The following is a 16,353-nucleotide window of genomic DNA, read 5'->3' as shown; positions in this document are numbered from 1 at the left end:
ATATAAGTGACGAATTATTGCGGAAGGGGGAGGTGAGGCTACTTTGAGCAGTGGGACTACATTGTTATACGTTTTTTCGCATATTTCTAAATAAAGGAAGCTAGGTTTTAATGTATTGCAATTTATATAGGCAAATTAATTGTGGATCTAAATAAAATAATTGTAATGACCAGCTTTATTTAGAAATAGGCGAAAAACCATATATCAAAGTAGCTCACAGATCAAAATAGCGCCACCTCCCCCCTACTAAATACTAAAGATATTTAACAGCAAAATAATAGTAAAATTTCATAGATTCATGGACTATCAAGACTGAGATAATATTTTTAGTCCTAACATTTTTTTATTCAAACTTTCGGGTAAGGTGAGCTCATAAATTTGAGATTAGCCGGTGACCTTGGTGATCTTTAAATTTAAAAAGATAACAGAAGTACAATGTGATAATACGGAATTCTTTTCTTAATTTTAAGGACATTCAAGGATTTAAGAGCAAAATAGACAGTTTTGATTTGCATACAGATTCTAAAAAAACCGCGTACACGTAAAAATTAAAGGTACTTTTTTATAACTTCTTGTTTTTAGTGAATTCCATGACGAAATACTTTAGCACGTCTGTTAAATTTGAAAATACCCACTCGTGCCATCTGTTGAGAAAATCATTGCTAATGCAATGGAATCACCAAAATAATCTCTCTGCTCTTTAGTAAAATTTAGTTTACCTTTTTATCCTAAGTTTTTGCAATGTTATATATAAAATATCCGACAATTATCTTTAATTAAGTACCTATCCACCGATAGCTCTGTGAGTGAAACATTAATTAAAAGAATCATCAGAGGAAATCAGTGATTCAGTGAGGTAAGTCCACATTGCATCCTTATCAAAAAATCTTTCTTTTTATCACTTGGTCCCTTGCCTTTGCCAGTGACTAAATGCTCCAAAGGTCAGCTAAAGTTGATCAAAGATTAGTTGAGAGTCTGATTTCATGACGACAGATGAAATTGAAAGTGTCCACGTCGAGGAAAACATGACAAGTGAAGCAGAATCAGAAGGGAGATTCATCTCCCGGAAGAATCTCGATTTCCACTGCAAATCCAGAAATATCCACAGAAGGTAAATTTCAGTGTTTCTGATGATGTTCTGTGGAGGTTTTTCGCTATTGATTAATATGAAATTATATTTATTTAATCGATAGGCCAAATGCAGGAGATGGGCTGTGGCTATGCACTTTAATACCTCTGTGTCTCCTGATTAACTGCTGGACACATCCGAAATCTTCAAGTTTGCTTTATAAAGTCTGCAGTTTCATCAGCTTTGGGCTCTTTCTACAATCAGTGGATATCTTAGTTAAATTAAGCTGCAGAAAAGTTAATATCTTCATCAATGCCCTCACGAAAGTAATTCCAGGAATTACTTCTTCTTTGCTGATATGGTACCTTCTCAATATCAGTAAGTACAAATACTGAAAATTAATTTTTTTTACAGCAGTGAAATTCATATTACTCTTCATTCCCAGAAATTATCCTGAGCTTTGCTTGCGGGATTCCCAGTTCCTTGTTCTTTAACTTCATCTACTTGTACATCCTGAAGCGTTTTTCTCAAAGCTTCACTCTCGGTGAAGCCACAATTGTCACTCAAGGATTGACAATTTTTCTCTTTGGAGCTTCTGTGAAAATTGCTGCCTGTCTGCATGAGCCACCAATGAGTAAAATGGCAGAAATGAGCGCTATCCTCTCTGTTTCCCTCCTAGGAGTCCTCTTGCTCATCTTCCTCGTCCATGGCATTTCCTTTTGGAGGAAACCCATAATTTTCACCCTTCTCCTAACACTATGGGTTCTCCTTAGTGGCTTCACTCCCATCACAGATCCCTTTCCTGCTATCCTCGTGGGAATGTTTATTTTCTTGGATGTTGGAAGGGTATCTGTGATCCTGATTTACGCAGGAATTGCAGGAGTCACAGGAGCCTTTGTAGCATGGAAAATCAGCAAGAAATCTTCAACGAGTGTCTCACTGCGGAAGGTTTTTCACATTGTCATTGTCATCGTGTACATCATTGGGATCTTATTCCAGTGTACAATGCTCTTTTTGGCATCTGGATTTGTTCTGGCACTTTTCATAATCTTTGAGGTAAGTGCATTTTTATTAAAATCATTTATTCCACTATATCCCTTGTGACTCTTGGCTTACACAGAAAAAATGTTCGTAAATGTTTGTGAATTCCTATGGGGAAGTTACAAAATGCTCGTTAACTCTTTCCGGACCGCAGCATATGCTGTAAGCCAAGTTCACCATTTTTAAATCAAAAATATCTAAGCTCAGGAATTAATTGAGGTCCTACAAAAAAATATCTTACATTTGGACATCCTTATAGTTTGTAATCATCCACAAGAATAGGATTCTTAGGACACTAGCAGTGATCGCAAACATGGGGTAGTTTCTTTTCCATAAGGTACTTATGAGTTATATTAGAATGACCTATTCTTATTCTGGCTATTAGGCATTGCTCTCTTCTGCTTAGGTCATCAGTGCCATCAGGAATCTTTATCTTCTTGAGGCTGTTGCGTTGCACACTGCTCTTATTTTGTGTTGCTCCGGAAGTGATTACTAAAAATTTTCCCTGTTTGCTCCCCATTGTATCTTGATATATGATAAGTGATCCTTCAGAGTGATTGAACTGTCCTTTGTCATTTCCATTTATTCCGCAGTGGTCCGAAACCCAAACTATTTTGTTGTTTTGTCGTCCTGTTAAATTGTTAAAAGATCACGAACTTTACTCTGAATTGGATTACCATGGTTCAGATTTAGAATAGGCAAAATGGTGCTTCTTATGAATTCTTATGAATTTCTTAAAATATGCATGTAGGGTGGAGTCTACAGTTCTGGACAACACAAAAAAATTAAGTTATTCCATTAAACAGGGGTCACATGATAACTTCTTTTCGATAGTATCGACTGTCGATTTTGAAAATTTTAAAAGATAGTTACTCTTTTTATGTGTGATACAAATCTTTATCAATAATCAAATTCTTTTAAGAATGGTGCAATAAATGGTCCAGAAATATTTGAAAATCTGTTATTCACTCAAGCTACCAGATACAGATTTATCGATACTATCGATTCGATTGTATCGAAAAGTTATCATTCCACCCCAGATTTCGAAAAGTAAAACAAAATGTCAATTACATCATTAACTAATAATTTTATAACTTTTCGAAATCTGTTTTACGTAAGAACTTAAGATTTTTGCATGCTGTCCATAAGTGTAGACACCACCCTAATATATTTTTCAGCGTTTAAATTTTAATTTTTTGCTCCTTTATAAGACAATTTTGTTGAGTATTCTACTCTACCACGATTTGCCATTGACCGAAGAACGACCAAAAACGGTCGGTAGGTTTAGTGTTAAGTAGTTTTTTTCAACAGTGTTATCCAGTTCATATAGTACTCAGAATTTGTCGGATGTGACGTATTGTTATTCGTACTTGAATATAGGGTATAGTCTACACTTATGGACGTTATACACTTATGGACAGCCTGCAAAAATCTTACGTGCTTACGTAAAATGGATTTCGAAAAGTTATAAAATTATTAGTTTATGATATGTTTAACATTTTTTTGAATTTTCGAAATCTATTTAATGTAATAACTTAAGATTTTTGCAAGTTGTCCATAAGTGTATAACATCTGTAAGTGTAGACTCCACCCTACCATCAGTATTTAAGAAGTGTTATAAGTTAAAGTCACTGCTTTATAATAAATCCATTCCAAATTCTTATCATATAACTCAATGTTACCTTAGAAAGTACCATTGTTTCATCCCTAGAAGACCTTTTTCTTGACAAATTGATATTTTTGCATATTTTTGCTGAGCTGATGATCAGCAAAAATATGCTGAACAAAAAGTGGTAACCAAATATATACTATAGGGGGCAAGCAATATCTATTCTTAAATTTAATATATTTAGAAAGTGACCTGCTTATGCAATCGACTGGTGTGGGCTCCAGACTGTCGCGAGCTCTCGCACTACGCCCATCACTTGTACGACTCAATACGAACTCATGTCCGTACTTACCGAGGTCATACGATCGACTAAACTACTACAGTCGTCTCCACCATCACCAGAGGCTCTCATTTGATCATTTAATTATTGATACTTTTATAGATTTTGAGTCAAGAAACACGGTATAGACCTTTTTAAAAACTTCTCTATTTCCTCCTGCTATGACGTTTCGGAGATTGGTTGTCTCCTTCCTCAGGTATGGGTAGGTATGGGGAAGCTCTTATCAGGTTTCTGGGGAATTACTTGAACAATTACATATACTTGGACTTCATAAAACACTTTCTGGGACGATGTCACCATTTGGACGGTTTGACGCAGAAAACGCACGGTTTGACCGTGTTTCTTGACTCAAAATTATCCACAAAAGACCGAGAATACAATTTAACTTTTATAGATTTATAGCTTATAGTTCTAGAATTATTCAAAAATAGAAATATCTATTTGAATTTTGCACTTATTATCAAAAAAATTGAATTAACAGCCAGAAAATTTCCACCTTCCACCCCCCGGAGAGCACTTTTTTTTAACAAACCTTCGTGTTTCAGTGAGAAATGTCGTTACGCTATTTGTCCGGCTTACCGTCTGTCCGTCCAGCTGTCGAGGTCGACAGCTCTAATAGCTGAACGGAAAGAGACAGAAACTTGCGACCCTTTGTGGACCTACCCCTCATAAGTCGACCCAAGGATCGTTAATATGTCCCTGATTTTCCTCCACCCTTATATTATTTTTACTTTTCTGTCATTTTTTTTATTCTTAAAACAATATTTTGTGGCAATCTACAAAGGTCCACCGAAACTGTGATTAGAAAATAATTGTGAAGAGCTCGATATTAATTTTTTCGAATTACTGAAAGAAATCATCTTAAAATTCCTTATTTATGTTTTTGCCTTCCGTATCCCAAACCATGAAAGCTTTTCTTCCAGTATGTGATTGATTTCTTGGACACCAGTCTGTTGAATTTTTTTCATTCAGAAGTTTTTTTTTTAGCTCGCATGTCTCGAATATTTTTCCAACTTAAAGACTATGAAACTCTGTTTGGCTTTCGTGTGATAGTTTTCGATTTCGAAGCCGATTATAAGAACACGAACAAAGAGTTTTAAGCCATATGGCTAAGCCTTAGGTCTGAAGCCCGTATAAGTCACGAGATCAAGCACTTCACAAAGCCTGGGATGCTTTTTATTTTTGTTAAGAAGACTAGAAAAATTCGTTTTTTATCTTCCGTATTCCTTGTTGAAATCTCACCGGTGTCCCAAACATTTTTTTCTACGGCCTTCTAAAGTTATGTTTGTCATTAAAGTCGTCTAAAAAACGCATTTTAAGAGAAAATTTCATCTACCATTGTAGGCAGAAACGGCAAAATTTAAAAAAGGCAACTTTTGGCGAAAATTACTTCTAGACATGACCCCCAATTTTTGACCCTCTCATCCTTAAAGGATCAGAAGATTTATGAAAGCTGTGGCGAAAATCTGAAGCCTTAATTTTTTTTATCTCGGAAGATACTGGAATTTTAAAATTTCTATCATATTTTGTTCAAAGTTTCAGTACTAAAAATAAATTAAGAATAGTTGTTGAATAATTCCAAATTTAATTAGGGTCTTCGTTTAAAAATCTTCGTAAAAGCTTTAGTTTTCGTTGAATTTAGAATTTTATGGTTGGTTTTCAGACTCTGAGACTCATTAACTTTCCATTGATTGGTCAACATTTGGAGGCGATTATAAAGGCATTTCTGGATGAAAAAGATGCTGGAGTAGTGGCTTTTACTCCCATTTATCTTCTTGTGGGCTGTTCTTTGCCACTTTGGTTGCATCCTTCACCTTGCGATCTCACGGATTCAACTACCTTTACCCTCTTGCCTTTAATATCTGGCGTTCTTTCTGTTGGAATTGGGGACACAATGGCCGGAATAGTGGGTAGCAATTTAGGAAGACATCGCCTGGTTAATTCTCAGAAGACAGTGGAGGGCACAGTAGCTAACATCGTCAGTCAAATTGCTACGATATTCTTTCTTCATTTTGTTGGTAAGTTACCTCAAATATTTAAAAAAAAATCTTTCTAACAAATCCCATTTTTTTTAGGATTCTTGGAGCTCAATCTCAATACGATCATCATTAGTTTCGTGGGAGTTACTGTGAATGCAATTTTGGAAGCAAAAACAGATCAAGTTGACAACTTGTTTTTGCCCCTTGTAACATTTTTCATCTTTTCTTTACGCATCTAGGAATTATTAAACGAATAAAAAACAATAATTTGTATAATAACTGTACAGAAAATTACTTTACTATTTAAACATTTTCACTGATGAATGAATGTGAAATAAAAAAACGATGAATGAAGTCATATCTCTTCTTTGTTTGTCATTTGAGAGAGCGAAAATTAAGATAGTGTCTCGCTGAGGGGTATTATAAAAGAGGTGCTCTAAATACGGGAAATGTCTCATAAAGCAGACTAGAAGCCACAAATTTCTTTACTTGTTATTTGTGCAAAAAAAGAACGTCATAAAAATGTTACATTTTGGAGATTTACCGCATTACGAGGGCAATCATTTAAATATTAAAATACATAACGAAATTCCATATCTTCTGGAGGATTGTTTTGCATGAAACTGCAAAATACCTAATATACAAAAAAATTAATATCTGATTTTTAACTGATAAGATAATTTTTGCAATTTTTGTTTTGCGAGATAAACCTTTACTTGCATTGTCTTGATCTTGGAAGAAACAACTGAAAAGGTAAGTAAATCAATTTTTTTTAAATAGAAAGTAAACCATAAAAATTTGAAAAGAAATCATTTGTTTATTATTCTTCTAAAAGCAAAGTAAGACGCTAAGAAGGTTTGGATAAGCCATCGTTTCTCATCTCTTCAAAGTTCATTCCAGAGAATAACTCCTTCAATAAGGGGAGAGTTGTGAGGAATGCTGCTCCCCTATCTGGGCACAACGAGACACGAAGATCTAACGGATGAACCCAGAAGAATAAATTCCAGATATTATATCTAGGCGATCTAGGCTGACGATATTCAAGAATGCGAATTATGATTTCAGTAGCTTGTGACAAAGGAAGTCGCAGCGTACTACCCAAAATCAGGACGTAGTAAGGTGATACGTGATCAAAAAGACGGAGATAGAAATTTACTCCGGATTTACTACGGTTTTAATTTGCAAATCGCTGCGCAACAAAATGAAAACCTTTTCCATGTGATTTAAAATGACCGGTATATGAGGGTTTCCTGGTGTCTCTTAAGTATATCTCCTAAAAAACTTATGGTTCATCACGTCTAGTTTCTGAACTAAGTTTAAGATGAAAATCTTTAAGAAATACTCAGAATAATTTATAGACTCAAGAAAGATTTTTTAGAACAAACTAATATTTCTATCTCTTCTTTTTATTTACGATTTCCAAGATTTTCCACTTAAATCCTTAATATCCTTCAAATCCATTAAAAGGATTGTTTCTGAGGACATGCCTCCTATACAGAAAAAAAGAGCAGGGTTCACTGAAGATCACGAGTTCAGTTTCGAGTTCGATTTCGAGTTCGATTCACGAGTCCTATACAAAAAGATCAGATCAAGATTGGTTTCAATTTTTAACCCCAAAAATGTGCACCTTTCAATCCTCGGAGACCACTTTTCTCAACATATTTTTGCGCTTCAGACAATTTCTGAAAAATGACGCCAAACCATACGTCTGTCCGCTTCCGTTCGTCCGGCCGTTACCACGCTTTGAGCTCAAACGGTAAGAGATAGCGATTTTACACCTTCGGGCACCCCCACATAACTCGATCCTGGAACCATCAACATGCCCTTCATTTTCCCCCACCCCTTCCCTTCCACACCAAAACCATGTTTTTTTTTAAATTGGTAAAAAATACGTCGTGCAATTTTTTCTTCATTTTTGGATAAGTTTTAGAGTTTACCTAGGCGGATATTTCGTCCTTATACGAAAATACTGTTGAATCATCTTTAATAACTGGTTTTCATTGTCAAATATTCGAAAGGCTTTAAAGAGCTGGTAATGAACCGGTTCATACCCAATAACTAATTTTTAGTCGAAATTCCCTCAAATTATTGCTAAGGTATTTTGTGAAATGTTTTGTGTGATTTATAATAAATCGGTTCAAATCGTTTGTGAACCGATGAACCGTATAAACCAAAAGTAATTTTTATACGAAAATAAAATTTAAAATGCTCTTAAAACTATTTTGGGAAATTTTTTAAGTGTTTTATGAATCGGTTCAAATCGGTTGGGAAACGGTAAACGATAAATGATGCAAAAGTATTTTTGAGCACGAGTTCGAACACGTCTAGGAACAGTCTAGGACGCTTTGCACCCTTTTATCGAATTTATTAAAGAACATACCTAAGCATAAAATGTTCAAATTCTTTCCCTAGTAGAGTAGGGGAGACTGGGGGAGAATTTTCCAGCAGTAAAATTAGATAGTGGGTTTCCTTTGAAAATTATTGAGCAAATTAATTTTTATTCAGAGTAACTGCTTTCCTTCCAACCCATTAGAATATTTATCCGTATAATTTAAATAAATTTTCCATTAATTATAAGCAAAGAAAAATTTCAGTTGCTGGCTAATTCAGTCTGTACCGGTCTGGCCTAGTGAAAATTTTAAAATACAAATCTGAAAAAACTTAATTTTAAAGATTTATTTCACGAAAAGAAAAGGTTCCAGTTTTTGTATTCGTTATATTCTAAAATCTAATGCCCAACGCACAATAACTTTTGTTTGGTAAACATGTATTTGAGAGTGAGCGAGATCTAAATTTAGTCATCTCGCTCATTCTCATGGGTAATTTTGAAAACATGTTTACAAACAAAAGTTATTGTGCGCTGGTGATAAGAGCTCCTAAAAATCTCACTTTTGAATTAAGTTCGTGAAACAAATGTTAAGTAAATAAATTAAATTGAAATTAACCTTATTCATTATGGAGAGGTGGGGCTATTTTGAGCTGTGGGGCTATATTGTTATACGAGTTTTTTGCTTATTTCTAAATAAAGCTGGTTCTTACAATTATTTTATTTAGATCCACAATTATTTTGTCTATCCAAATTACATAATGTTAAAACCAAGTTTCCATTAGAAATATACGAAAAAATCGTATAACAATGTAGCCCCACAGCTCAAAGTAGCCCGACCTCCCCCTACTTTTTTTAAATAATTTATCTCTTCTAATTCAATTGCGAGAGAACTGAATAGCTTTAGTTTGCCGAGGATTAACTAACAAGGCAAAGTTTTCCACCGCGTGAGGGCACTGTTTTCTCCCGTGAGTGGCGCTAGTAATTGTCGTCAATTTTTTATTCTTAAGCTTTTAGTTCTAGTCTAAAAGCTTAAGTCTCTAAACCCTAATTTTTCCCTATATCGAGAGTGTCAAGAGTAGACTTTTTTTTACAAATTCCTGAACAAATATTATTTACATGAATAATAGAACAAATTGGATTTTCCTTTATCTCAGAATTGATGGAGCAATGTTTTACTATTTGTATCAAGTGGATCTATAAACTTGTTAAAATCAGTATTGACAAATTTCCGCTGGATCTTACAGATTTTTATCGCATTTAAAGTTATGAAATCGTCTGACATTCCCTTACAAGAAAAAAAAATACCCCACAAACACTCAACAAACTGGGACTCGTCACACAGGAAGAGAAGAATTTGTTAACAACATATCATAAAATGACAAGATTGTTGTTGGATGATTTGATAAAGGAAAATTCACTTTATTTGTCCAGAAATTATTTCGATTATAAAATAAATAGAGACAGTCGACTAATGATTCTGTGATGGTTACTCAAGGTGTTTACATTTGGTTTTCTTGGCGTAATTCCGACTCTGGGAAAAGATTTTGCCATGTAATTGTTAGGTGGTTGTATTTTTTGTTCTTATCATCAATTTAAGCAAAAAATGTTATATATATATTGCGAGCTTTCTGAGAGGGGGTAGTGGTAAAGAATGAAGAATTGTTGTATAAAAGAAGACACCTAATGAGACAGCTTCTCAAAGAGTCTTGGAATATCGGGGAAAAAAATTAAATACGAAGGAATAAGAGGAACAAGAGGTGGGCACAATGAAAGTGTTTTCAGTGATTGTGATTTTTGGAGTGTTGGGACTTTCAACAGCCCTTCCTTTTGGTCGTCCGAATGTACAAAACAGTGAGTTTAGAGATCTTTATGGGAAATTTAGAGAGATTTTGGTACATATTGAAATTTGTTATCAGTTACTGGACCAAATGCCGACGAAATGGGCGAGAACTTTGAGGGGGATATCAAATTTGCGGCTGATCAAGTGATCTCGCCCCATACTGGAATCCTCGATTCTTACTGGAGATGGGAAAATGCTGTTATCCCCTATGTCTTCGCCCCTGACTTCAGTGAGTATATCTTATTCTTTTTTAATCAATTTACAATATAAAACGAAAGAAATTTCTACAATTGTGAAATTGCAAAAGAACCTATGAATGCAGACAACATAATCTTTGTAATATTCAATCTGAGAGGTTTGTTAAAAAAAAACAATGTTATCAATTCTTTTAAGATAAACTACTGAAGAAAGCTGTTTGTTGAATGGTTATGATTAACACTCAAGAAGTGATTGATTTTTAGTGATCTAATTGGTTTCTTCTGTTTGATTTCAAACAATAAAAAGTTGTGATATATTAAGTGTTTAGGTTGAGATGAGAATGATTCATGGATCATGTTTGTTTAGTGGACAATGAATACAAAAATCGTCAGATCGCCCAATTTTCCAAGATCGCCAGAAAAAGGGCGATTTTTGCTGAAGAATCGCGGTTCTAGTGACCCGTGATTGATACACGTAATCTCCCAGGGATAATTAAATAGGCAGTCAGTGAACCACGATCGCTAAAATTGCAAGATCGCGTAATTTTCACACAAAGATCGCAAACGCGTGCAATTTTCGCGTAAAAATTGAGATATCGCCAGATTTTCGTACAGAGATCGCCAGGTCGGGCGATTTTTGGTGAAGGATCGCAGCTTTAGTCACCCATAATTGGCACATGTAATCTCTCAAGGATAATTGAATAGATATTCAGTGTACCATGATCGGCAAAAATTACATAGTAGGCTAGTTTTTGCACAGAGATCGCGAGATCGCGCATTTTTTGCACGTAGATCACCAAATCGGGCAATTTCTGCTGAAAGATTGCGATTTTAGTGATCCTTGGCTCGCACACAAGATCTCCCAAGGATAAATAAATAGATATTCAGTGCACTATGATCGAAAAAAATAACAAAATAGGCTGGTTTTTGCACAGAAATCGCGCATTTTTTCACGCAGATCACCAGATCGGGCAATTTCCTCTGAAAGATCGCGATTTTAGTGATCCTTGAATAGCACACAAAATCTCTCAGGGATAATCAAAAAGGGTTTTAGTGTACCATGATTGAAAAAATCGCAAAATCACGATATTTTGCATTTACAGGGTTATCACACTTGTACATTAAAATTTTAATGTGATTCACATTAATTGTAGCTTGTGAGCGTCCAAATATGTTATTTGTGTCTTTGAGTCACTTAATATTTAGGGTTTTTCTATTTATTGATAAAGAAGTGGACTTGGCCTGTAAAAATAAGTTTAAATTTACCTAACATATTTTTCACATGAAAAAATTAATGAGAAAATCGCATTAATTTTTCGCATTAATGCTATAAATCAATTTATATCAAATTTTGCGGGCCAAGTCTACATTTCTATCAACAAATAGATCAAATTTCGAATATAAAATGATTCAAACACACAAATTTCACATTTGGACTCTCACCAGCGACAATTAATGTGAATCATATTAAAATTTTAATGTGCAAGTGTGATAACACACTTGCACACACACAATTTTTAATTTAACCACTTTAATATTCTGTTAACAAAAAATATCTACTTTTAAATGAAAAAGACCATTATATATTTTTTTAATTCAAAAGTTACAATGAAGAAAATAAAAGAGTTCTAAATAATAAAATTAAAAAAAAACTTCAATGCTCCAAAGTTTAGTCTTTGAACAAATTCTGTAAATTTGAGGAACATTTTGGTTTTTATTTCTAAAGAGAGATCGTTTTAGTGATTGACAGGCCAGATTTGTTATCGTCCTTAAAGGGTTAAAACCAGAATCCTATTGACTGTCAAATATTGATTGCTATGAAACCTTATCTTTCAAAACTTTGAATATTTAAGGATGTCTATAAAAGCCGTTTCTGGTAAAAATTAGAAGCCTCAGTCTCCTTTATCTTATATAAGACATCGAATTATAAAATTTTATAATGGTTATAGAGTAAGTGTGCCAATTTTCGGCATAGTTGAATGCAAGCGCCAAAGTCTCAAGTTTGAAATGTAATATCTTTAATAGAAATTGATTTTTTTATTCCTTCTACTTAAAGAGTGTTGCTTAGAACCTTGTAGACAGTTTATTGTCTTTATTTACTCCAAAATCATTCTTAATACATATTAAAATGAATAAAAATGTAGACATAGCTTTGGTGCCCTATTTCGGTCACCTTCATTCTCATAGTTCTTTGCCCTTTAGGAATATTTCCAATGCCTTTTTCACTTCATCTCGTTTGTTGAAACTACATTTTTTGTTATTCTTTTGCATTGTATAATCTCTAGAGTATGTAAAAACTAAAAATTCATGGAAATTCGAGGAACAAAAAAGGTGGCCGGAATTGCAAGCTGGCCGGAATTTGGCACACTTATCCTATCTTGCCCCAGGATCTTAAACCTTCATTTAATATTATAATAGAGCATAATAATAGCGAATTTGTCAATGAATTGCGTGAAAATTGAATAGAATTTATTATGACCATCGCCGTCTTAGCGTTAATATCAACCTTCAGGACAAAATGTAGGAAAATTCCTTCAGTACATTTTGTATCACAGTAAGGGAAGTTATAAGACGCATAACATGCGTAATTTGTGTTAAAATGGTTAAATTTAAACAAAGTTTTATGGGATTTAAGGGTCTTAAAACACCTCGTATGTTGACCATTTCTTCAGTGGACAAGGATCCCTATAGTATTTATAAATAGCGCTCTTTTTTAATTTTTTACTGATCTTTTTAAACTTTTTGCTGCCCTTTTTTATTTTTTTACTGATCATTTCAATTTTTTGCTGACCAAATTTGACTTTTTACTTCTCGTTTATTCAATGCCTTTATAAATTCAAGTCGGTGTCTTCCCTCATCTCTTAAAGTCTAGTAAATAATTTTAAAAATTGCAGTATTTATTACTACCCCATGATTACTACTGTCCTGGTTTCCCCTGATCAACCTTTGAAGCAGGGGCCTATCAAGCCTAATAAAAAGTGAAGATATTTTTCATTTTTCCTTGTAAAAAATTTGCAGATATTGTACTGCGACTTAAACAAATTTGCTCGTAGTTCTTGTATTATTTCGGCGAACATTATGAAATATGTATTTTTAAATAGCTTTTAATGCACGATTTCAAAATATATCAGACCGATAAGTCAATTCTCTTTAGGAAAAAACTTGCCAAGAGTCTTCAGTGCCTCTATACAAAAACGTATGGAAAAATGAAATGTCGTGAGGCTCCTGTTTGAAGAAACTTCTTATTTTTTCTTTGCAGATTCTGCTCATCGGGCAACAATTACAGCCGGAATGGCTGAAATTCAAGCCTCAACTTGCGTGCGTTTTGTCCCACGAACCACCGAACGTGACTACTTAACCATTCAGAACGCCAATTCTGGCTGTTGGTCATATGTTGGACGTATTCGCAATGCCCAGATCCTCAATCTGTCCATCCAAGCAGGATGTGTGTCCAAAGGCATTGCAACTCATGAGCTCATTCATGCTGTGGGATTCTTCCATGCCCAGAGTGACGTCAACCGTGATAAATACGTTCGCATCAAGTGGGAAAATATGATGGATGGAAAGGAGCATAACTTTGAAGTGTACACCAACAGCTACGTCACTGACTACGGAGAGGGCTACGACTACGGTAGCATCATGCACTACGGACCATATGCCTTCTCCAAGAACTACCTTCCTACCATTGAAGCTATTGTAAGTATATAAAACTAAAATGCCAAGCCTTACTGTAATAATTACATTGTTTTTTTCAATTGCAGTACAATACTGGTGAGGTCATGGGACAGCGTGATAGAATGAGCCAGAAGGATATCAACAAAATCCGCAAAATGTACAACTGCTAGGAGTAGTAGTCAATCAATCCGTAGCACATTTACGTGAGACAATAAAAAGAGATTGCATGCAAAAGGAAGGACTAGCATTTCATAATTCAACAGATGGTTCTCTTGCTTGCTGCCTATTTGAAGACTTACAATTTTTTTTTACAATTATAGTGGTTAAATTTAATATAACTGAAACAAAATCATAGAATCACCTGTAAAGTGATTTATTTCAAGACAATAAACAAGATATTGAAGTTAGTTAAATTCGATAAATTCTAAAAAGAATATTTTAGTCATTATAATATTCGTCTCTTTAATTCGTAAGTGAAATTGTGGGTCGAAGTGATATAGGTACATTTTCTTAAAGGACACACTGAGAGAAATCCGAAAAAGTCAAAATAACATTCCGGAAAAGTTAATTTTACCCTGCACTATTAATCCGAGATCAGTGTAAATATTACCCTTTTTAGGTGTATTATGGGTTAAAGTTACCCTTTTTCATGTTAAATTTACCCTCAAAAAGGTGTAAAATTAACATTAAAAAATGTTGATATATTTTTACACCTAAAAGTGTTAGTTATGAGGGAAAAAAGTTAATCGCAGCCTCTTTTTTTTCTCAAAAATTCTGTAACGATGCGACAATGTCATACGACATTTTCATGACAAAATCGAGAGTAGTAGGACAATAAAGTCCTGTGAGCATCAAATACCCATTGAAAACAGCTCTATAAAGCTTTAAGTAACTGATATAAGTTGGATTTTTCATTGATTATTCCGAATTTACAACATAAAAATTTAAATTTGTCATATGAGATAGTCACACTGTTGCAGAATTCCCTTAATGGTCAAGCTTTATAAGATACCCCAATGGATAATTTTTCCTTTCCTGTTTCCAGAAACATAGGAAACTTTGTAGTTTGTTTTTAGCTGAGATTCTTTACAATCTCAGTTTTTGTAGTCACAGGTGAAATCCGACCTCGTCAGATCGGACCCAAATTTTGGAAGTACACGTTTTGACACTCATACATCACGAAAATCATGTGCGCCAAAAATCGATTTTCGTGGACGTCCCGTCCCTCCGCCCATCGTATAACCACTTCTGGACAGAGAACGGAAAGAGATATCGACAAGCGGTTTTCGGTAAAGGTTAAAAGTCATTGGGCCGCTAGAAGTTTATGAGGTCAAATCCACCCCCCCCACCCCCCTTCCGCCATTTTGGAACACCCCTAAATTTTGTTTTCTCAATAACTCAGCCCCTATGGCATCGATCGGGCTTAAATTTTAGTACGTTATAGCTAGACCTAAGAGCTTTCGATCGATACTGAACTTCACCCCCTCCGACCCTCCTGACCTGAGCTAGAGGGGGTCAAAAATTGAATTTTTGAATGGTCATATCTCCGGTTCTAATTATCGGAATGCAAAAAAATTTGGTGTTTTGGAGCACTTCAACTTGTGGAGCACTACAACCCTTGTGACACCCCAATTTTATCCAATTTAATCGAAGGTCCGATTAATCGAAAAATCGATTTTCGATTAATCGATCTCGAATATTTCAAAAACCAGACGATGCTTTTTCTTTAAATTTTAATATGTTGTAGCTGGGGTCGAGGCCTTTCCAACGGTGGGTCACACTCCTCCCTTGATGTTACCTGACCCGAACTATAATTAAAAATGTCTTGACCGGACTGCATTTTCTGTATTTATAAAGGGATTTCGATGAAATTTTAGTCTATATTGTATCTGAAAGCACGATCTTTCTAATAATGGGTCCCATCCGTCTCTACCCCAACCCACTGTACCCCGACCCTTACTATATCCATATGGACCGGACTCTATCACTTATGTTTATTAACCGATTTCAATGAACTTTTTTTTCTTTTGTTGATCTTCCCCAATCAGACTATTTAAAATAGAAAATGACCAGTCATAAGCCCAGATAAGCTTATGGTAGCTGAGATTCTTTACAGGTGACCTCGAAATGCGTGCAATTCGGGGTGCTTGCAACTCAGAATGCGTGAAAATTCGATTGTGAGTTGAATTTTGGGGGTAAAGAATCGCGTCGAGCCAATTTCATCCATTTCGAATGCCGAGAAGAGTTTACTCGACGCGATTCTTTACTTTCTTT

General features: G+C 34.7%; 2 protein-coding genes across 2 annotated transcripts; both read left to right on the top strand.

Annotated features, from left to right (window-relative positions):
* The first annotated feature begins 651 nt into the window (after positions 1-651).
* Positions 652-6,396, top strand: LOC129802725 (dolichol kinase). Its single transcript, XM_055848763.1, has 6 exons — positions 652-856; positions 924-1,111; positions 1,194-1,447; positions 1,515-2,125; positions 5,723-6,077; positions 6,135-6,396. Exons 2-6 carry the CDS (start codon positions 984-986, stop codon positions 6,275-6,277), a joined length of 1,491 nt encoding a protein of 496 aa, XP_055704738.1. The 5' UTR covers positions 652-856; positions 924-983; the 3' UTR covers positions 6,278-6,396.
* A 3,612-nt stretch (positions 6,397-10,008) lies between these two features.
* Positions 10,009-14,510, top strand: LOC129802724 (astacin-like). Its single transcript, XM_055848760.1, has 4 exons — positions 10,009-10,218; positions 10,284-10,436; positions 13,664-14,100; positions 14,166-14,510. Exons 1-4 carry the CDS (start codon positions 10,134-10,136, stop codon positions 14,247-14,249), a joined length of 759 nt encoding a protein of 252 aa, XP_055704735.1. The 5' UTR covers positions 10,009-10,133; the 3' UTR covers positions 14,250-14,510.
* The last annotated feature ends 1,843 nt before the right edge of the window (positions 14,511-16,353 follow it).

Source organism: Phlebotomus papatasi, chromosome 2 (assembly GCF_024763615.1).
Source record: "Phlebotomus papatasi isolate M1 chromosome 2, Ppap_2.1, whole genome shotgun sequence".
Classification (NCBI taxonomy): Eukaryota; Metazoa; Arthropoda; class Insecta; order Diptera; family Psychodidae; genus Phlebotomus; species Phlebotomus papatasi.
Note: the sequence above shows the minus strand (reverse complement) of the source record. Positions and strands in the feature narration are given on the sequence as shown.